General features: G+C 44.0%; 1 protein-coding gene across 1 annotated transcript in view; it reads right to left on the reverse strand.

Annotated features, from left to right (window-relative positions):
- Nucleotides 1-245: 245 nt before the first annotated feature.
- The window catches only part of CD48 (CD48 molecule), a 31,844-nt gene continuing 8,462 nt past the window's right edge, over nucleotides 246-23,627 (reverse strand). Inside the window, exons 2-4 of the mRNA XM_075540444.1 lie at nucleotides 11,712-12,023; nucleotides 3,495-3,752; nucleotides 246-697 (exon numbers count right to left, since the gene is read on the reverse strand). Of these exons, the coding sequence (XP_075396559.1) occupies nucleotides 618-697; nucleotides 3,495-3,752; nucleotides 11,712-12,023 (650 nt within the window). The 3' untranslated portion in view covers nucleotides 246-617. The remainder of the gene's footprint in view (nucleotides 698-3,494; nucleotides 3,753-11,711; nucleotides 12,024-23,627) is intronic.

A 23,627-nucleotide genomic window follows, 5' to 3' on the forward strand; every position in this document is an offset into this window, starting at 1 on the left:
CTGTGTATATTTTTGCTAAAATTTAAAAAAGATTTATGATTAACAAAGAATACAGGGAAAAATAAAATGTTCTCAAACTTATTGTGGTAAAAATAGTGTACAACTGTTCTTGATATGGTTGACCTATTGAATTTTATGATTTGTGGATGAAGTGCCAACGAAACTGCTGAAAAATATTTATTGAGCAACATATGAGTCCATATATTAATTTTAAAAAGGTTTTAAAATTATTTTATTGGGGTTCATACAACTCTTATCACAATCCATACATACATTCATTGTGTAGAGCACATCAGTGCATTCATTGCTATCATCAGTATCAAAACATTTTCTCTCTACTTGAGCCCTTGGTAGCAGTTCCTCATTTAATTAAAAGTTTTATATTTTCATTTAAAATAGGAATGTCACAATATAACCATAAATGATGAAACTCATGGTAACCTAAATTTTTCTTTACATAACATGACATCAAATGACACGTAGCAACAACAATGCAGAGTGGAAAAACTACACAGTCAGAGCTCCCACTCTGTTTGAGAGAGAGATCTTATGTAGGTGCTGATGAAGGTCATGATTTGGGGCTTTGAGGTTTCATTCTTGGATTTGAAGAGCTCGTCTCAGGCAAGTAGGAAGCTAAGAACAACAGGTACCGTGATCAATAGCCAAGCTGCACTCCAGTGTGCTCCACATGAATGAGCTGAAAAAGCAAGGAAATACCAAACTACTACATGTCTTGATTAACGTTAGTCTGGAGACAGGGTTCTGGGTAGAGTGGTGGGCCTTGAAGAACATGACCTGGGAGGTTGTAGAGCAAACAGATGAGTCTCTTCCCTGGATCTAGTTTCAGTGTGCCTGGAATGCCCATTTACTAAGAGATGAACACCATAGATATAAAATATATCTATGTTTCCAAGTGCAGAAATAGATGTAATTATGTATATAAATATATCACATATATATATATGTCCATATATATGTAAAATATATCTATATTTCTAAGTGCAAAAATCCCTTAAATAGCACTGATTTAGCTGGGTTCCGTGTCTGGAGCATTACTTTGGTATCTCTGTGCGTCTGGGGAAGACCGACTCTCCTGCTCTAGGCAGCAATGAGGCAGGGGAGAGCTTTGGGTGTAGGCAAATAATGCTATGCATAGCTGATTTAAGGGAAGGAGGGCCTGCTGGTCATTCCCATTTCTCCACCCCTCAAGTCACATGTCTCACGTAGATGGAAAGGGGGAAAGAGAAAGACTAGAAAGAATAGATGGAAGAAGGAAAATAAGGAAGGAAAAAGAAATGAAGGGAAGGGGAAGGGAATGAAGGAGGAAGGCAGGGAGACAGGGAGGAAGGTAGAAGAAGAGGAGAGCAGAAAGAAGAACTCACGGGATGGAGCGAGAAAAGGCAGAAAGGGAACAAAGAAGGGAAAATAGAGGAATGGATGACAAAATGCATACAAGCAGATTAGGAGTATTTCTAGGATGGCTTGGGGTTGCTAAAAAGTGACAAAACAGGGTTAGCCCTTTCAAACAAGTGACTATATGATGATTTTTCATCAAGCCATTTTGCATTATGATTTTCAACATCTGTCTGTGAATGAGCAGCCACAACCCATTTCATAAGGAGCCCTAATCGTGCCGTTTCCTTCTGATGACTCTCAGGACAAGGTAATGCTATGAAGGTGGTGAGAAAACTCTTCCATCAAGTTGCGGTCTTGTAGTCAGACACCCAAACTAAGTCGTACTGGAGCTGTGGTTACATAGTAAGAGAGGCTAAAAGGGGGCATGAATAATTAGTTGGGCAGGATCGAGAAGAGTACAGAGTTCCAAAGTCCAGATGCGGAAATGGAGACAAAGAAATCAGCCTCTGTTGGAAGGACAGACGGAGTCACGTAGGATCATGAGAGAGTAATGTAATCCCTAATGCTAGAACGTGCCAGGGACTGGCATACAGATTCTGGCACCACACAGCTACGAGTTATTTTAAACGACTGCGCAACAGAGCCTCGATGATGCAACTTTGGAAGTATGGGTGGGGAATCCAAGACTTGGAATGCTGGCGAGAGGACCCTAATTTATTAGGCTGTTCCTAAAGCCCCCAGTGCAGTGGTTCTCCACCTTCCTAATGCCGCGACCCTTTAATACAGTTCCTCATGTTGTGGTGACCCCCCCCCCCCCAACCATAAAGGTATTTCTGTTGCTACTTCATCACTGTCATTTTGCTGCTGTTATGAATCGGGTGACCTCTGTGAAAGGGTCGTTCAACTGCCAAAGGGGCCACAACCCACAGGTTGAGAACCTGCCCTGGTGTCTCCAGAATTCACGGGTTGAGCCTAATTCAGTTACCGTTCACCAGGGACTTGTTAAGTGATAGGCACTGTGCTGGGTAGGTTACATGGGTTGTGTCATTCAACCCTCTTTATAAGCCTATGAGGGAGAAACTATTATTTTGTCTTTTACTTAAGAAGAGCATGGAGCAGAGAAGTTAAGTAATTTGTCTATCTACTAAGTGACAGCTCAGGCCTAACCCCAGTGATAACTGACTCTGAAGCCTATGAGCTTATCTTCCTCATTCTAACACAGAACCTTCTCTATCGCTTCTCAAATTTATTAGACCTCCTGCTGCCCCACTTTGTTGAAAAAGATTACTCAATGCACTGCCTCCCTCCCCTACCAACAGTTAAAAATGCCCATAATCCAGGATAAATTGCCTGCCTCTGCAGCCCTGCTGGGTCAATCACGTGCTCTCCAGGGGGTGACACTGTCCATTGTCTTACAGGGGTCCTCAAACTACAGCCCGAGGGTCACATGCTGCCCACCAAGGACATTGATCTCGGCCCTGTCGGGTGTTTTTGCCCTTTTTTGGTTTTTACTTCAAAATAAGCTATGTGCAGTGTGCATAGGAATTTGCTCATCATTTTTTAAAAAACTATAGTCCGGCCCTCCAACGGTCTGAGGGACAGTGAGCTGGCCCCCTGTTTGAAAAGTTTGAGGACCCCTGGTCTACACCATGCACAGGAGGGGCAGTCTTTCACTCCAGGCCATTCGTCTTGCTCAAGCCCATCTACTGGGTCCTTCTTTCCTTCTCTGATTGAGACCGTCCACCAGGAATGATGCTCTCCTGCTCAAAATGTCGCAAGTGTCCTCCTGAACTTTGGACTGATAGTCCACTTGTTTTTTTCCTCCCTGCTCATCCTGATGATCCAGACCGCTCAACAATGACCCTGGCCTCAGACTGTGGGGCCTTGCATTTCTAGACCTGTGGGGACCGTCAGATATCTGATGCCTTTGCAGATGGGGACACAGAACCGCAGGTGAGCTTTCTGAGAGGTGACAGCAGAACTGAACATCTCTCCTGCACACAGGTGCCTTTGGGTTTCTCCACCTGGGTGTGTTCTGAGGCTGAGTAAGATCCCCCCCAGCCTTCTTCACTGAGGAGAAGACAGGTTACCCTGTGCTCACCGCATTGGCCCAAATGCCTCAGGGAGAGAACTCTTACCCAGAGTACAAGGTGAAATGAAATTGGTCGTGTCATTCTTGCTGCTCACAGGGTTGCTGACTTGGCAGGTATAGAACTTAGAGTATTTTTCTGGCGTATGCGTGATTTCAAGTGCTTTGTCCTGTGGAAGGGGTCCCGAGTTCCCAAACCAGGTGTACTTTACATGCTGATCCTGGGTCTCACATAATAGCTTCACACGGCAGGTGCTCTTCTCCTTCCTTTCCACCTCCACTCTTATGGTGGGCTGGGACACACAGTCTGAAGATGGGAAGAATGTTATAAGATAAACAATCAATTGTTTGCATTGATAGAGGTTTTATTTCTCAAGGATCGAGTCAGCAAAATTCAAAGGAGATGGGGAGGCCCCTTGTGTGCCCATAGTGGGAAGCAAGAAATCATGAAGAAGAGGGGATGGAAAATAAATGAATATATAGATAGATAAATAAATAAATAAGAAGAGGGAATGAATGAACAGCTTCAGCCTCGGGAAGGTCCATCCAGCAAGAGCTAGTCCTTGGCTAGGAAGCTAAGCTGAATGCAGGAGAAGGAGTCAGCCCATGTATAAACTCAACACAAAAAATGTAGTCATGACCCTCTGTGAGCCAGAGAGTGGCAGAAAGCCGAGTCAGAGATCTTCTGGGATCAGAAGTGGTATCCCGACTGTCTGAGCTGCTCATACCCCTTCTTTAGCAATGACTCGCAGCTACCACATTGGCCTTTCGATTGTTTGGGATTTCTTTGGCTCCGGCTCTTAGGTTCAGATTCAGAGAATCATAGGGTCGGAGGTACTAACCTTTAACTAAAACAAAAGCCTTGAATAACTACTGGCCAGGATGCTAGACTCCTGGACTCAGCAGAGCTATAGGAAAGCATCTCAGTTGAGCCCCAGCACAAGCTAGCAGTGGTGAGCAGCATTGTACCTGACTGTTAACGTTGGTATCCTAGGGTCTAGCTCAGTGCAGGCCACAAACTGGTGTTGTCTAAGTGTCTGATGAAATGACAGATGAATGAAGCCGTGGAACTGGATCTGAGATGTGTCTGTAGTAGAATAACGTTAGAGTTGAGCCCCACGAGTTTCCCTTTCCTCATCTGTGAAAGCATCCTGTTTCACAATGTTAGGGAGATAAAATTACATCCTTCATGGAGACAGTTTTGTCAAAGTTTAAGTGTTTCATTCATGTTTGAGGTCATATTCTTGTCACAGTAACCTGGTGCTGGATGATGAACCAGGTCTGTGCAGATGTCTGAACAGCTAGGTGCAGTTAGCATCTAGTGTGGGTCACATGTTTTGTCTTAGTATATAGTTTATAGTGTATCTTTCTGTGCATGGAAGCATGAGAGGAACCCTTCCAGATACACTAAAATAGCATTAAGATGGTAACCCAGTAATAATAAAAATGTTTTGATGTGTTTGGCAAAGTAATATCCTATTGTTATTATATGCCTCAAACTTTCTTTCTTTTTAAAAAATATTATTTTATTGGGGGCTCTTACAGCTCTTATCACAATCCATCCATCCATCCATCGTGTCAAGCACATTTGTACATATGTTGCCATCATCATTTTCAAAACATTTTCTTTCTACTTGAGCCCTTGGTATTATCTCATTTCCTCCGTCCCTCACCCTCCCTCCCTCATAAATCCTTGCTAATTTATAAATTATTAATATTTTTTCATATCTTATACTGACCGATGTCACTCTTCACCTAATTTTCTGTTGTCTGTCCCCCTGGGAGTGGGTTATTTGTAGATCATTGTGATTGGTTCCCCTTTTCTCCCCCCCCACCTTCCTCTTCCCCTTCTGGTATGACTCCTCTCATTATTTGTCCTGAGGAGTTTATCTTTCCTGGATGCCCTGTGTTTCCAGCTCTTAGCTGTACCCATGTACATGCTCTTGTCTAGCAGAATTTGTAAGGTAGAACTGGGGAAATGGAAGCATTAAAGAACCAGAGGAAAGTTGTACGTTTCATTGATGCTATACTGCATCCTTACTGGCTCTTCTCTTTCTTGTGACCTTTCTGTAAGGGGCTGTCCAGTTGTCTACAGATTGGCATTGAGTCTCCACCCCACAGTCCCTCTCATTCACATTGATATGATTGTTTGTTCTGGATCTTTGACGCCTAATACTGATGCCATCGATACACAGGCTAGTGTGCTTCTTCCATGTGGGCTTTGTTGCTTCTCAGCTAGATGGCCGCTTATTTATCTATAAGGCTTTAAGACCCCCAGATGCTGTATCTTTTGATAGCCGGGCACCATCAGCTTTCTTCACCATCTTTGTTTATGCACCCTTTTTTTTTTCTTCAGCAATGGTGTTGGGAAGGTGAGCATCACAGAGTGCTGGGTTATAAGAACAAGTGTTCTTGAGTTGAGGGAGGACTGCCTTAGACTTTTCATCTACTAGGCTTTACAGAGAGTGGTCTGTAAGTGTAGGTTTTGTGTAACAAGAGACTATGTGTTCTGTTGTTCTGCTGCCGGGTTGGATGAGAGGAAACTTCACCTCCTGGTCCTTCCTTGGCTAGGGCTGAGGTTATCTGAAATTCACTGGGATCTTTCCATCTGCTGCTGCTGTTATTAGCTGCCCTTGACTCAGCCCTGACTCATGATGACCCCCCACGAAATGGAGCAAAGTGCTGTCCAGGCCGGTGCCATATCTAGGATCAGTAGCAGACCAGTTGTAATGTGATCCATCGGGTGTACATTGGCTGTCAGAAGTCAATCATTAGGGTTTTCTTCCTGCCCTACCTTACTTTGGGAGCCATTGACCTCCGTTCTGCATCTGAGCACTACAATATGCCATCACGGACAGGTGATGGCTGCACCTGGAGCACAACACTCAAGGCTAACACTCTTGACTACTTAGGCTAACCTAGTGTGTGGTTTAAAGACTTTGTGGGCTATTTTTGAGTTAAGACATTGGTCAAAACCCTGGCAGAATCAGTATGACTCAGATGCCATACAGTGTAGCAGAATTTTCCCTGTCTGCACTTGTCTCTGGTTTGTACACATGGAGGGGCTATTAAAACCATACTAATTTGAATTCTACTCCTGTCTCTTCTATGGATCTTTCTCAGAGCACTCCTTGCATGTTTTAACTGATTTTAATTTAGCCTTTCATCATTTCCTGTGTTCTAGTCTCATGTCATACTTCCTCATTTCCCACAGCCCAGCACGGAGCATGCTGTGGACAGGATTTGCTGAGCCTGCTGGAGCGTTCTCGCTCCAAGAACCCCCATTAGAGTTACCAGAAAAGCCTAGGCTGAGCTGAATAAGGTGTCCTCTACCAGGTTAATCCCTCCAAAAGACTATGCTGAAGCCAGATTGATTATGGATGTTTAGATAGTCTGATGTTTTTAACATTAATTTTATTTGTTATTAATTGCTGTTGAGTGTGTTGTTGAGCTGTGGCTGTTGAGCACACAGTAGAACATACACCCACTCACAAACTTCTACATGTGACAATGACTATTGTCTTCAACGTAGGCAACCACCCACACTCCCATTCGGAGTTGCTCATCTTCCAGGAAGTCACTGGCCCCCGTGTCCTCTCTAATTTTTCGAATTGCTGTTGTCAACTTCATCTGATCCTGATAAGTCTTTTTAAAAAGCGTAACACTCAAGGCTAATATGCATTACTAGTTAAGCTAAATGACTGCTTGGTTTAAAGACTTTGTGGGATAATTTTGAGTTTAAGGTTTCAAGATAATCCCAGGACTTTTCAGGGGTTTACCCAGGGCCATGGTTCTAGAAATGTGGGATTCTATGTGAATTTAAAATTCTACTTGGCAGCGTCTCCCTTGCCATCAGGATTCTTCATGCTACACATCTCATTTGTTCATCGCACTTCTAACTGTCCTTTGCTGCTCCAGGCAAACAGAGACCAATTGTTGTTCCTTGGGTGGACTCTCACAGCTTGAAAGATGCCAGGCACCATGCCACAAATGAGGAGGTGGAACAGAAGCATTAAACATGATATTAAACTGATTAACTAGGAGGTTCTGGGAAACGGTGCCCCCTAAACCTCCAAACAAAAAAATAAATCCCATGAGGTGTTTGGTTTTGCATAAGCAGCCTCAGCAGCTACTGTTTTTGTTGCTGTAAATATCTCTATCATGCAACCTTAGTCAATTCATCTTTTTAGGGGGTTCAAGTCATTGAAGCAATTAAATGAGTCACCTTTGAAACTTTCACCCTTGATGTGCTTTTAACTCATTATTAATAAAGAGAGAGAGTAAAACTCAGTGGTTCATAAACAATAACCAGCTCCCTCCTTTTCCTTTCTATTCTGCTCCCCTTAACCTTTAGTAAGCTTTGGTCTCTGTACATGTATATATTTTCTTATCTTTTTATATAAATGGGGTCATACATTTTTATATACACAAGGTCATACAACATTTCACTCAACCTACTGTCTTTAAGCTCTATCCATGTTGTTGTATGTAGCTAGACTTCATTCTCCTACAAGTAGCACTTCATTGTATGTAGGCACCACATTTTATTTATCTATTAATGGGCATTTAGATTGCTTCCACCTTTTTTCTATTGTGAATATTGCTGCGATGAACATTAGTATACACATGTCTGTTTATGTCTCTTACTTTCAAGGCCCCTGAGTGTATAACTAACAGTGGAATTGCAGGCTAGGTGGTTAAGGGGATGAAGTGTCATGTCAGGTCAGTCAACTCATCAGTCTCTTCTTCTCATAGTTAGTATTCACTCCGCATCCCTATTCTGAAGCTCAGATTACTGTCCACATCTCTTTCATTTAGTCTCCAACGTCTTTGTTTTAGAGGGTCTTGTTAACATATATGTCTCATCCACCATCTTGCCGGAAGTCTCAAGGCTGTAACCTTTAAGGAAGCAGATAGTCACGTCTTTCGCCCAGAGAACAGCTGATGGGTTCAAACTACCAGTTTTTCAGTTAGCAGCCACCAGACCACTTTTTAACCACTGGACCACCAGGACTCCTTTTTGCCAATCTAATTGGAGTGATCGATATTTGTGCCCATTCCAAATAAAGGTCATGTAGCAGAATGTAGAAATTATTGAACACTATTTTTTTCTTTTCTTTCTTATAGTTAAAATTTTTAAAAATCATTTTATTGGGGGCTCATACAACTCTTATCACTATCCACACATACATCCACCGTGTCAAGCACATTTATACATTTGTTGCCATCATCATCCTCAAAACATTTGCTTTCTACTTGAGCCCTTGGTATGTGGTCCTTATTTTCCCCCCCTCCCTCCCTGCTTCCCCTCCCTCATGAACCCTTGATAATTTATACATTATTATTATTTTGTCATCTTACACTGTCTGACATCTTCCTTCACCCACTTTTCTGTTGTCCGTCCCCCAGGGAGGAGGTTATATTTAGATCCTGTAATCTGTTCCCCCTTTTCACCTTACCCTCCCAGTATCACCACTCTCAGCACTGGTCCTGAAGGGATCATCTGTCCTGGATTCCCTGTGTTTCCAGTTCCTATCTGTACCAGTGTACATGCTCTGGTCTAGCCAGATGTGTAAGGTAGAATTGGGATCATTATAATGTGTGTGTGTGTGGGGGGGGGGGGTGATCACGAGGTGTCGAAGGGCTCAGACATCAAAGAACACAATATCATATCATTGTGTGCTCACCTCCCCAATATGATCACTGAAGACAAATGGGTGCATAAGCAAAAGTGGTGAAGAAAGCTGATGGTGCCCGGCTATCAAAAGATATAGCATCTGGTGTCTTAAAGGCTTGAAGGTAAACAAGTGGCCACCTAGCTCAGAAGCAACAAAGCCCACATGGAAGAAATTATTGAACACTGTCATTACTATAACAGACAAGTACATTTTTGCTGAATTTTAAAAACAGTTGCAGCGGTACATCAACAGTGAACTGCCAGGAGCCTAAGCCAAGTTCAGAAGAGGATGAGGAATGAGAGATATTATAGCTGATGTTAGATAGACCTTAGCTGAAAGGAGAGAATAACAAAAATATGTTTAACTGTGTTTTAGAGACCATACAAAGACATTTGACTATGTGAACCAAAACAAATTATATATAACATTGTGAAGAATGGGAATTCCGGAACACTTCATGGTGTTCATGCAGAACCTGTACACAGACCGAGGGTTCCCCTCACCCCTCTCTCAGGAACCTGAATTATTAAAACTCTACTCTTTTTTACAATTTTCCTTCTTCTAGGGCATTCCAAATTCCAACAATGTAGAATAATGTGTGAGAGGTGGACTCTGGCCTCTTACACAGGGAGTTCTGGGTTGGTGAAATCTGAATATATAAAATACATTTGTACTGTGTTTTTGTGTTTTGAAAATGTGCTCATTTACATGATCTACTTTGATCCTCCTAACACTCTGAAAGGTAGATGCAATTACCCTCATTCTGTGTTGGTGTCATGGCTCTGAGGTGAGCACCCCTCTTAGCAGTCTTTCCATCACTATTCTCTACTAATTGCCCCCTGAAACCTCAGAGAGGGCTCCCTGGCACCGTGTTTCTGATTTATCTAATGTAGACCTCTGGACCCTAAATAGTTGGGATGTCTGCAAGGCACACATATCTAGGTCAATCCATTTTTCTCTCTTGAGAATTTAAAGTGAGAGATAACAAAACTCTCTGTTATCTCTGGGGAGATAAGCTGTTCAGACTATGGGAATCCCTAAGTGCAGCTTACAGACCCTTATGCTGGCAATTCTGTACCGGCCCTGGTGACTGTTCTCCCCTCTTTCAGACATCTTAAATGACTGTAAATAACTCTAGTTCCTGGAAATGAATAATCCTTTCTTGCTAAAGTTACATTGAATTGGATTTGATGGCTTGCTATACTAAAAAACCTTGCCTGACTTGAGCTAAAATGTTAAAATATTTGTTCGAACTCACAGAGCTAGTGAGAGACCAGCCTACATTCTGAACCCAGGTCTGTCTGACTCCAATTACAGCAAACATCGTATCCTTAGCCCATAGACACTGGTCAAGCAGGATCCACGAGTGGCAGTAGGAATGCATTGAGACTTTATTGAACCAAATCTGAAAAGTTAAAAGCCCTCCTTCTTAGTTTTTGTCTCATTCTGTGGGATTATAAAGGAACTTTTCCTCAGCTTTGTCTCCCCCAAAGACATGCCAAATGTTAGTGGCTTTTTGCTAGCCTAATGGGGGAGGTAAAATGCTGAAGGCAGTCAGTTGCCAGAGAGCTATCTGGTCCCACAGGGAGGACCCACTCCCTGTTATTAAGGATAACTTCTCCCTAAAGGTTTGTGACCATTAGCTTGGTTCATGTAGGTGAAAATGGTTTCTATGGAGATCCAGAGAACAGGTCAAACCTGCTCAGTGACATTGAAAGTTAGACTGCCATCCTGATCTAGGATCCGCCCTTGTCACATGTGTTCCCCTAATCCCTCCTCTTCCTATTGCTTGTATGTCCCTGGATTGTCCCCTCTCAGTGTTGTATAACCTATAGTGCAACCCTTTCCTGTGACGTATGTCCTTACCTGTGATTAGGGGGCTTGCATGTCCCCCAAAGATATATAGGCTTGGGTTAGCAGCAAAGAGCTCTCTTGGGCTCCCCCCTCTTGGCCTCTCATTGGTTCCCCCTCTCCTCTCCCATCCTCGCTGCCCCTATTCCCTTTCCCCTTGTCCTCCTTCTCCTCCCCCTATCTCCATGTAGACCACCAAGCAGGGATGAGGTGAACATGCTACCATGAAATGTGTCTGACTCCATTCTTTCAATCTCTCTTCTATCTCTGATGCTCTCTGTGACTTTATTATAATCTATATATATATATTAACTGTACAATCGTGCCTACCGGAGCCATGATGATGATGTGCTAGAAGCTGGTTTACCCTGACATCATTCCACCAACCTTGTCTCTAGTCTATCTTCTTTTTCTCAAAGTAAATGAAGTATTTGTTCAGAGGTACAATTAGAATGAAATCAGAATTGATTTGGGTTAATCGATGGGAGAAAAGAAAGGAAATAGAGAAGAATTCATCTCAATTATTTTCCTTGTTTATCAATCTTAGTCCCAGTGACTTCAGAAGAGGTTTTAGCTCTCTCAGGATGATACGTTGTGGGACCTGCTGTCCCAGACCATCCACAAATAAAAGGTTCTAGGAGAAACAAATTGCACCTCTCCTCCATAAGAATGTGCTCAGGAATCCCAGAAAGCCTCCCAGTTATCAAGTGGAGCCTCCTTTGGCTTCCCCCACTCACCGTGCACCTGCAGTTGGATCGTCCATTCTTGTTCCTCCCCACCTACCCACAACACCTGCAGGGTATAGGTGCTGCTGTCCTTTTTCTGGACCTTATTGATGAACAGCGTGCCCTGGTCGTCAAGATGAACTCTGTCCCGCAGTTCAGATTCAAAGCTCTTCGTCTCATTGCTCCCATACCATTCTATAATCTTCTGGTCAGTGGCATAAATCCAGGTGAAAGATGTGTAGTTACCAGGCACGAGCGTGGTGCCACTCAGGCTCACGTTGTGTCCCGCAATCACGTTCAGCTCACTCGCTGAATCTGAAGGAGCTGTCAAAGGATCAGAGTGACACAGAGAGAGGCCGACTTTAGAGAGAGTGGTGAGGACAAGTGGCCCAGACTTCACGGATTTTCCTTGAACATTTTCTGATTCATTGTAACTTATTTTTCCCATTTTAATTAGTGTCATTTTTATTCCTGTCTATCTTTACAACTTTGCCCCCATTTTGTTGTTGTTAGAGTGCTTCAAACCGCATCGGCTTTATGTTCCAACACACCTTGTTTGTTTAAAGCAAGCAGAAGAAAACGATTATCTCAGAAGGGGGAAAAGGCGCACCAGGGGACCCACATGCTCTGAGAGCTCTTTTGAACGAAGTGGGTTTGGTGTCCAGGTAGCCGAGTGGTAGGAGTCTGGTGAGTGAAATATCCCCCTGGGACAGCACACCACCCCCACCCCACGTATTTGTCCTGAGCAGGGGCCTTGGCGATATAGAATCTGATTTGTGGGACCTCTTGGGTCACTGGGATGCCCCATCGTGGCCGTGACTAGCTACAGCCCCACTCCATCCCCAGACCGGGACCTACCGAGACACATGCAGCAGTTGCAGTACCCCCCACAGGAGCTGGCCACTCGAGGAACCCCATTAGGAGAGAAGCTTCCCTTTCCCGTGGTTCCCCTCTCCCTACATGGCAGCGATCTGTCCTTGGGTTCGTGTCCCTCTCTCCATTCACCCAAAGCCTGGTTAACTGATCTGCAGGCCACCGGGGGCTGCCTGGAGACCACCACGAGGGACCATCCACCCCCACTGCTGCCTGGGACCTCTTCACCAGCGCTCAATTTGCCCGGCTGCCCACCCCCATCAGCTTAGCGCCCGCTCCACTCCCAGACCAGAAACCTGCGCGGAGCACTTCCCACCAACGTGAGCCTGCAGCCGGAGCCCATCCCGCTTCTAACCTGGACACTGCCACTGCGTTTCCACCGGAGCCACTTCAGGCTGGCCTGCACCACTGCAGAGACCTGTAGCCACGCCCGGGGCACTAAGTCTGCCTGCTGAGGGCGCCCCTTCTAGCGTCAATAGTGCCAGGCACAGCAGTGGGTGCCCCTGCCTACTGTGAGCACGAGCGACAGGGTTCTGAACTCCTGTGGGAGTGGCATTGCCCTCCATAGTGCTTTGAGGGGATTCCAGCGGCAGGTGGCTCCGAGCTCAGAGCCTGGGCAGAGGACAAATGCCATTGCCCGCAGTTTCCCACCAGAACTGCTGCTGTCTCAACCAGCTTGACCAAGTCAACTGCGGAGCCTGCGCCGCTCACAGGGTCAGCAGATTAAGCAATAAACATCACCGCCTGCTAGGGAGCTTTGGACACGACTTTGCGGTCCCAGCTGGAGCCGTCTTTGTGCTCCAGCAAGCTCTCACCATCGAGGGGCCCTGTGGGGTCACAAGTGCCAGCGACTAAACCTGCCCCAGCCCTTCCCAGCCGCCAAAGGAGGCGGGCGCTGCTGCCTGTGCCTCTCTCAGCACCCCTAGCAGCCCCAGCATTTTCAGCCGGTGCAGGAGGCCCGCCCTTGGGGGCCTGCTCCTGCCTGTGTAGCCTCAGTCCACAGGCTCAACTCTAGAGGCCTGCAGGGACCTGGGAGGGCTAGCTGACCTGAAGAGCATTCCGCCCCCCACATAGCTGGCACCGGAGCCCAGATCAGCACCATGTCTTGTGACAGCCAGTCCCCCACCACCCACCTCCACGTTTTATTAGGCATCAATAGAACTTAGAAGAAAAAGGGGGGAAATTTTATATACATATATATACCTTTTATCTCACGCTAGTTTTTCTATTTTCTTTCTTTTACTTTGTGTTGCCTTTTCTCTCTTCTTTCTTCCTCCTTTTTCATTGTTGCTAGTACTTCTCTTCTGCCCTTTCTCTATAGGTTTTCCTTCTCTCTCTTTTTTCTTATCCTTCCACTTCTACTATTTTTTTAAACGTTTTATTAGGGGCTCATACAACTCTTATCACAATCCATACATATACATACATAAATTGTATAAAGCACATCTGTACATTCCTTGCCCTAATCATTTTCTTTTCTTTTTTTTTCTTTTCTTTTTTTACATTTTATTAGGGACTCATACAACTCTTATTACAATCCATACATATACATACATCAATTGTATAAAGCACATCCATACATTCCCTGCCCCAATCATTCTCAAAGCATTTGCTCTCCACTTAAGCCTTTTGCATCAGGTCCTCTTTTTTTTTTATTTCCCCTCTCTCTCCGCTCCCCCCACCCTCATGTGCCCCTGGTAATTTATACATAGTTATTTTGCCATATCTTGCCCTATCCGGAGTCTCCCTTCCCCCCCGTTCTCTGCCATCCCTCTCCCAGGGAGGAGGTCACATGTGGATCCTTGTAATCAGTTCCCCCTTTCCAACCCACTCACCCTACACTCTCCCAGCATCGCCCCTCACACCCTAGGTCCTGAAGGTATCATCCACCCTGGATTCCCTGTGCCTCTAGCCCTCATATGTACCAGTGTACAACCTCTGCCCTATCCAGCCCTGCAAGGTAGAATTCAGATCATGGTATTTGGGGGGAGGAAGTATCCAGGATCTGGGGGAAAGCTGTGTTCTTCATCGGTACTACCTTGCACCCTGACTGACCCATCTTCTCTCCTAAACCCCTCTATGAGGGGATCTCCAGTGGCCGACACTTGGGCCTTGGGTCTCCACTCTGCACTTCCCCCTTCATTCAATATGGTATATATATATATATATATATATATATATATATATTCTTTTTTTGCATGATGCCTTATACCTGGTCTCTTGGGCACCTCGTGATCACACTGGCTGGTGTGCTTCTTCCATGTGGGCTTTTTGGCTTCTGAGCTAGATGGCTGCTTGTTCACCTTCAAGCCTTTAGGACCCCAGACACTATCTCTTTTGATAGCCGGGCACCATCAGCTTTCTTCACCACATTTGCTTATGCACCCATTTGTCTTCAGCGATCCTATCATGGAGGTGTGCAGCCAATGATATGATGATTTTTTGTTCTTTGATGCCTGATAACTGATCCCTTTGGGACCACTCGATCACCCAGGCTGCTGTGTTCTTCCATGTAGGCTTTGTTGCTTCTGAGCTAGATGGCTGCTTGTTTATCTTCAAGCCTTTAAGACCCCAGTCACTATCTCTTTTGATAGCCAGGCACCATCAGCTTTCTTCACCACATTTACTTGTTCACCTACTTTGGCTTCAGCAGTTGTGTCGGGAGAGTGAGCATCATAGAGTGCCAATTTAATAAACGAAAGTATTCATGCATTGAGGGAGTGCTTGAGTAGAGGCCCAAGATCCTTCAGCCACCTTAATATTAACCCTATAAATGTAGACACTTAGATCTATTTCCCCATCCTCATATATATGTTTGCATGTACATGTCTTTGTCTACACCTCCATAAATGCCCCTTGACTCCCAGCTCCTTCCTCCATCACCCTTGACTTTCCTCCTGCCCCACTACCATGCTCCGTCCCCGCCTGGGCTACAGCTATACCTCTTCTCTACGCAACCTTACCCTTGATCGTTCCCCATCAGGCCTGCCACTCCCCCCTCACTACCATTTTGGGTCCCATGTTGTTCCCTTGTCCCTGTGTTTATTAACACCACTTCCTTACCCTCCTCCCTCTCCCCCTACCTGGAACCGTCTGTCCCATTGTTTTTCCTCCAGATAGTTCATCCAGCCTGCCCTATTCAGACAGACCTGTGGAGACACTAACATGCACAAAAACAAGACAGAGGAAAACAAAGCAACAGTATACAACCAGACAACAAAACAACAAAAATAAACCACTGACAAAGAACAAAACAAAACACTTCACAAAATAAAGGCTTGTAGTTCGTTCAAGGATCATTTGCTGGCCCTTAGGAGCGTTTTCCAGTCCATACTGTTGGGACACCACGCCCTGGCCCCAAATTCCACTTTCAGCATTCCCTGGGGACCTTGCCACTCCATTCCCTTGCTGTTCCACTACACTCCCCCAGTGCTTTGCCTCGGTGTGGTGGGATCAGGTCAGGTGCAATTCCCACACTGTGTCTCCGGTGCAGTCCACTGTATCGCCCTTAGTCACTGATTGGCTTAATTTCTCATAGTGGGGCCAGCCATGTTGTTCTCTCTGTGGACTGGCTGCTCTACTCAGGAACATCATCCTCACGGCCTGGTGGGCCAGGCTGTGTTCCACTGTCTCCTCCTTCCCCTTCATCTCCACCTCTACTATTATCACGTCTTTTCTCTCCTCTTTTATACCTTCTCCTTCTTCCTCTGTCTTCATTTTTTTCTTTTTCTGCCCAAAATTTTGTTTAAAAATTATTTTAAAAATTTTAACCCTTTAAATTCTTTTTTGTTACTAAACAAAAAGCGGCTGCTAAGGATACCCTAACGAACCAGGTCAAAGCAGCCGGAGGGCACTCACTGAGCTCCAGTCCCCACTCCAATTGTTGAACTATCTCAACACTGTGGGTCACTAAGCCATCTGGGAACTCTGCCTACAAAGCAGTCTGCCTCATCCTTATAGTAGGTCATAGGCAGTCGCCTGAAAGAAACCTTAGCAGTAGCACAGATAAAGCTACCCTGGCCTCCCAGAAGCACGGGGCCTATGAAAGGATCAAGGAAAACTCAACAGACCACCTCTCTCCCAACCAAAAAAGAAAAAAAACCTCAGAGAGACGAAACCTAGTAGCAGAGCTAACGTCTCTCATAGAAGAAACAGATACAGATCTGCCATAGAAGGAAATCTACAGAAGTCTGCTCGCAGAAATACAGAAGCTAAGGGAAGCAACCCAGAATAAGGATGCAATGATAGTGGGGATGAAGTCCACAATACAGGGAATGAAATCCACCCACCAAAGGGAACTGCAGGAGCTAACAGAGGAGGTAGGAGCAGCCACACACAAGGTCACAGAATTTATGATTAGGCTTCAGGAGGCAGAGAACCGTATCAGTGATCTCGAGAACACTCCAACAAACCTAAGCAAGCGAGAAAGACAGTCAAATAGGAAAATTAAATAAACAGAAGATAGCCTGTGATCAATGACAGATGCTAAGAAGAGGAATAATATTAAAATAATCAGTCTACCAGAGCACAACGCAACACACAAGTCAACAGCCAAGATAGCAAAGGAATTTCTGGAAGAAAATTTTCCCATCCTAACAAGGGAGAACCAGACACTCATACAGGAAGTAGAAAAGACGTCAGCTAGGCTAAATCCCAAGAAGAACACACCAAGACATATACTAGTAAAAATAACCAACTTAGAGAAAATTTATGAGCAGCAAGAGAAAGGAGGACAGTCACATACAAAGGAGCACAGGTAAGAATATGCTCAGACCTATCAGCAGATATCATGAAGAGGGGCAGAGAACGGAGCAACATCTTCCAAAAGCTGAAAGAAAAAAAATGCCCCCCCGCCAAGTTATCCATTAAGACAGATGGTGAGATAAGGGTCTTCCAGGACAAGGGAAGACTCAAAGAATATGCTGCAAGTCACCTGACCCTGTGGAAGATTCTGGCTGACTCACTATGGCCAGAAGATCAACCTCCACCAAGAACAAACAGGAGACCACCATATAGTTCATCTCCATCTAGAAGCCAACATGCCAGCAACAATTACCAGGACAACGGGGTCTCAGATGGAAAAGAGGACAAGATAGAAACTCTCCACTCAAACACAGCACAATGATATGAAGTGAGATAGGTAAAGACCCAAAACACAAAACAGGGTATGACATCTATGAATCCACAGATAGTGATAATAACTTTGAATTCCAATGGACTCAATTCGTACATTAAAAGAAAAAGGCTTGAGGACTGGCTTAGAAAACATAATCCATCAATCTGTTGCATGCAAGAGACACATCTTAAGCGCACAGACAAGAATATGCTAAGAATTAAGGGTTGGCAGAATGTTTACCAATCAAATGGTAACTCCAAAAAGGCAGGGGTGGCTATCTTAATCTCCGACAAAATGGGCCTCAAGATCCAAACCATAAAAAGAGACAAAGATCAAAAAAAAAAAAAAGAGAGAGAGAGAGAGAGAGACAAAGAGGGTCCCTACATAATGCTCAAAGTTTCAGTAACCAGGAAGCACTTAGCATATTGAATATTTATGCTCCTAATATTGGTGCGGTGAATTTCATCAAACTATTAAAAATATGGAAAAAAATCACAGAATCAACAATCATACTAGGTGACTTTAATACTCCACTATCAGAGAAAGACAGAGCCCTGGGAAAGAAGCTCAGCAAAGAGGCCAGAGAGTTAAACAATGTAATTAGGCAACAGGGCCTGATAGACATCTATAGAGCTTTTCATCCTAAAGCAAAGGGTGTCACATTCTTTTCAAATCCACATGGTTCTTTTTCAAGAATAGACCACATGCTGGGACACAAGTCCAGCCTGAGTAAATTCAAACACATAGATATTATCCAGTCATCTCTCTAAGATCACCATGCCATAAAGCTGGAGATTAATAAGAGGATGTCCAGAAAAGCAAGGGCAACCAATTGGAGCATGAACAATGATCTCCTGCGACATGAATGAGTACAGCCCAGATCAGAGGATACTAGGAAGTTTCTAGAAATTAATGAGAATGAAAATACGACGTATCAAGACTTATGGGACACTGCAAAGGCAGTTATCAGAGGTAGCTTGATGTCATTAAATGCATATATGAAAAAAGAAGAAAGGTGTATGACAGATATGTTAACACAAAACCTCCAACAACTAGAACAGAGTCAGCAGAACAACCCCTCCAATAGCAAGAGAAAAGAAATAATAAAAATCAGGGCGGAGTTAAACCAGTGGGAAGACAAGAAAACAATGCAAAAGATAAATGCAGCTAAAAGCTGGTTCTATGAAAGAATTAACTAAATTGACAGTCCTCTGGCAAAGCTTACCAAAGATAGAAAGGAGCAAACATCAATAGCCAGGATGAGGGATGAATCAGGGGCAATAACAACAGACCCCAATGAGATAAAAAGGGTAATTACAAAGTACTATGAAGGTTTGTATTTTAATGAATTCAGAAACCTGGAAGACATGGATAAATATTTGGAAAAACAGTCTCTCCCCCAGATTATCTCAGACAGAGATCAAGAATCTCAACAAACCCATAGCGAAGGAAGAAATAGAGAGTGTCATCAAAGACCTACCAAGAAAAAAGGCCCAGGGCCAGATGGTTTCACAGCAGAATTCTACCAAGCATTCAGGGAAGAGTTGATACCAATCTTCCACAAAGTATTCCATAACATAGAAGATGATGGCAAACTCCCAAACTTATTTTACGAAGCCAGCATTACTTTGATACCCAAACAGGCAAAATACCCCACAGGTATAGAGAATTACAGACCAATATCTCTAATGAACATAGATGCAAAAATCCTTAACAAAATATTGGCCAATAGAATACAAAAAATATATAAAACATATCATCCTCCATGACCAGGTAGGATTCATCCCAGGGATGCAGGGATGGTTTAACATCCAAAAATCCATCAACATCATACATCACATCGAGAAGAAAAAGTATAAAAACCATATGATAATACCCATAGATACAGAAAAAGCATTAGACAACATCCAGCACCCATTCCTAATCAAGACACTCATGAAGATAGGATTGGAAGGCAAGTTCCTCAAGCCTATACAACTATCTATGAAAGAACAATGGCCAACATCATAGACAATGGAGAAAAGACAAGAACAATCCCACTGAAAAGGGGTACAAGACAAGGATGCCCCCTGTCCCTACATCTATTCAATATCATTGTGGAGGTTCTGGCTAGCAACATAAGACAGAGGAAGGATGTCAAAAGGATCCAAATGGGAGAGGAGGAGGTGAAACCATCGCTATTTGCAGACGACATGATCCTGTACATTGAAAACCCCAAAAGCTCCACAGCTGGAGTACTTATAGCAATAGAGGAATACAGAAGAGTAGCAGGATACAAGATCAATAAACAGAAGTCGGTAGGTTTTCTATACACGTCGGACAAGGCCAAGGAAGAGGGGATTAAGAGGGAAGTACCCTTCACAGTAGCCAAGAACAAACTGAAATACCCAGGAAAATATTTAACAAAATGTACTAAAGACCTATATAATTCCTTATGTAGGAATTATAACTTTAAGACCCTTATAACTATAAGACCTTACTACAGGAAACCAAAAGCGACCTCCACAAATGGAAGGACATCCCCTGTTCATGGATTGGAAAGCTCAGCATAGTAAAGATGACAGTCCTACCTAAAGCACTTTACAAGTTCAATGCTATACCAATTCAAATACCATCAACCTTCTTCAAAGAATTGGAAAAACTGACCACCAACTTCATATGGAGAGGGAAGAAACCCAGAATTAGCAGAGAACTCCTCAAGAAGGACACAGTTGGGGGACTCGCCTCACCTGATTTTAATGCCTGTTACACAGCTACAGTGATCAAAACAGCAATGGTACTGGCACAATGACAGACACTCAGACCAGTGGGAAAGAATAGAAAGCCCAAGAGTAAATTCATCAGCATATAGACAACTGATCTTCGACAAGGGTCCCAAAACCATCAAGTGGGAAGCGGATGCCCTTTTTAACAAGTGGTGCTGCAAACAATGGATATCCACATGTAGAAAGATGAAACAAGATGTTTACCTCACCTCATGCACAAGAATAAACTCAAGGTGGCTCACAGACCTAGAAGATAAGCCCCAAACCATCAGGATCATCAAGGAGGGAATTGGGACTAACCTCAGAGCACTGGCCCAGGGAACTCATAGGCTCACTGCAATAGGGAAGGGTACACACACAGGTGAAGTGGAAATTGACAAGTGGGATTTAATAAGAATAAAGCACCTGTGTACCTGTGCACCAAGAGGGTGACAAGACAACCCACAGACTGGGAGAGGAGTTTTAATAATGACACATTGGACAAAGGGCTCAATACTAAAATCTACAACACCATCATGACCTGCAAAAAGAGGAAAACAGTTAACTGCCTAAGGAAGTGGGCCAAAGAACTGAAAAGAACTCTCACTAGGGAGGAGACCCATATGGCCAATAAGCATATGAGAAAGTGTTGCAGGTCATTAGCGATAAGAGAAATGCAAATCAAAACAACCATGAAACACCACCTAACACCCCCGAGGCTAGCCCAAATCAGCAAATCAGAGAGCAACAAGTGTTGGAGGGGCTGTGGTGAAATAGGAACCCTCCTCTACTGCTGGTGGTCATGTAGATTTGTACATTCTCTGTGGAAAGCAATCTGGAGATACTTAAAGAAATTGGAAATTGATCTACCTTATGACCCAGCCATCCTTCTACTGGGCATATACCCGGTGGAAGCAGCAAATAAAACATGACCAGTCATATGCGCTCCAATGCTTATTGTGGCATAATTCACAATTGCAAACATTTCGAAACAGCCTAAGTTTCCATTGATAGATGAGTGGATAAGTAAGCTTTGGCACATACACACAATGAAGTACTATGCAGCACTGAAAAGCACGGATGATCACATGAAACACGTTGTTTCGTGGGAAGAGCTGGAAGGAATCATGTTAAGCGAGGTAAGCCAAACTCAGAAGGACAGGTATAACATGAGTCCCCTGATGTAAGTACAATCAACATACCAGGAATAGAAGAATAAACACCTATCTCGCAATAAATGGGTAGAAGCATAGATAGTTGGAGGGAGGGCAGGCCACACCTAGGGAGGTACACGAGAGCCCAACATAAAGAAGGGGAAGTGGGGCAGGTGGAGGGAGAAACGGGGTGGGGATCGGGGAAACAGGGCACTAACTCACCAGGGGAAGAGTATTGGTTGTGACCCCACAGAACTGGAACATGCATACAGACCCCACCATGACACACCAAATCAAGAGGGCAACAAAGCGCGGAGGAATACACAAAGAGACTGGACCATATGCCGGCCCCAACCAGAATTAGCCCGAACCCCACCAAAGAACAAAAACCATCATTGTGTGATCACCTTCCCCACATAAACGCTGAAGACGAAGGTATGCATAAATAAGTGTGGTGAAGAAGGCTGATGGTGCCCGGCTATTGAGAGATATAGCATCTGAAGACTTAAAGACTTGAAAGTAAACAAGCAGCCATCTAGCCCAGAAGCAACAAAGCCCACATGGAAGCAGCACACCAACATGTGTGATCATGAAGGGCCGAGGGGACCAGATTTCAAACAACAAAGGTGGGGGGAAAATCTTATCATCGTGAATGAGGGGAGTGCATGATGGGGACTCAATGCCCATCTGTAGAGAACTGGACATCCCTAACAGAGGGGTAGTGGGGAGGAGATGAATCACTCAGGGTTCAGTGTAGCAACAATGAAACTCACAACTTTCCTCTAGTTCTTAAATGCTTCCACCCCCTCACCCCCCAATTCTACCTTGCAAACCTGGTTAGACCAGAAGAAGCACAGCAGTGCAGTTGGGATCTGGAAACACAGGAAATCTAGAACAGATGAACCCCTCAAGACCAACAGTGAGAGTGGCTATACCAGGAGGGAAGAGGGTTAGAAAGGGGGAACCGATCTCAGGGATCTACATATAACCTCCTCCCTGGGGAATGGGCAACAGGAAAGTGGGTGAAGGAAGACACTAGGCAGTGTAAGATAAGATAAAATAATAATTTATAAATTATTAAGGGTTCATGAGGGAGGGGGGAGCAGGGAGGGAGGGGAAGGGGCAGGGAAAAAAGGAAAATGAGCTGATTCCAGGAACCCAAGTGGAAGGCACATTTTGAGAATAATGAGGGCAACGAATGTATAAGGCTGCTTTACTCAATTGATGTATGTATGGATTGTGATAAGAGCTGTATGAGCCCCGATAAAATTATTTTTAAAAAGAGTATCTCTAGAAGGTTCAAGATGAAGAAACGATTGCTCTATTTTTGTGGAGAGAGGAGAACAAAATATACACATTACTGAAATGCATAATTATTGAGAAAGAATAGTAGAAAGAAGCTAACAAGAGAAGAAGGAGGACATCTGACCTATTTCACTTGGTCTCTTCTGCTGCTATATAAGGTCTTGTTCTTCAACATCATATCTAGGTCTGGGTCTAGTTGTAGATCTATATCATCTATACCTATATCTATATATCTTTATGGCTCTTCACTCTCTGTAATACATTTTTTTTGCTTTCAACTTGAAATGTTTTATTTAAGAAATCCTCCCCTCCCTGGAGGATATAAAGATACTCTTCTATATTTTCCCTATGAAGCATAACTTGCTTAAAATATAACTTGTAACCACTAACAGATAAAAATACCTGTATCTCCAAGGCTTTCAAGTTTCTCTTTATCCATTTTCCAACCAATTATCTCCTCGTTCTGCACTTACCATGCATCAGGTACGCATACATGCGTGTACAGATACAAGCAGGCATTTATTTACAGTGTTTTAGATTGATCTATATCTGTTCATTCTTCTCACATATTCAGATCAGTCGACGCACAGTTTTGAACAACCGCTGTGTATCTGGGACTGCGCAAGCCTTTGATTATCAGCAATGAGCGATGCAAATGGTCTCTGGCTCCTTGTGCATATAGGCTAACAGGATGGTCCCTCTCTCACTTTGCTACTTGTTTGTATATGAATTACTG

Source organism: Tenrec ecaudatus, chromosome 1 (assembly GCF_050624435.1).
Source record: "Tenrec ecaudatus isolate mTenEca1 chromosome 1, mTenEca1.hap1, whole genome shotgun sequence".
In the NCBI taxonomy this organism is placed as follows: domain Eukaryota; kingdom Metazoa; phylum Chordata; class Mammalia; order Afrosoricida; family Tenrecidae; genus Tenrec; species Tenrec ecaudatus.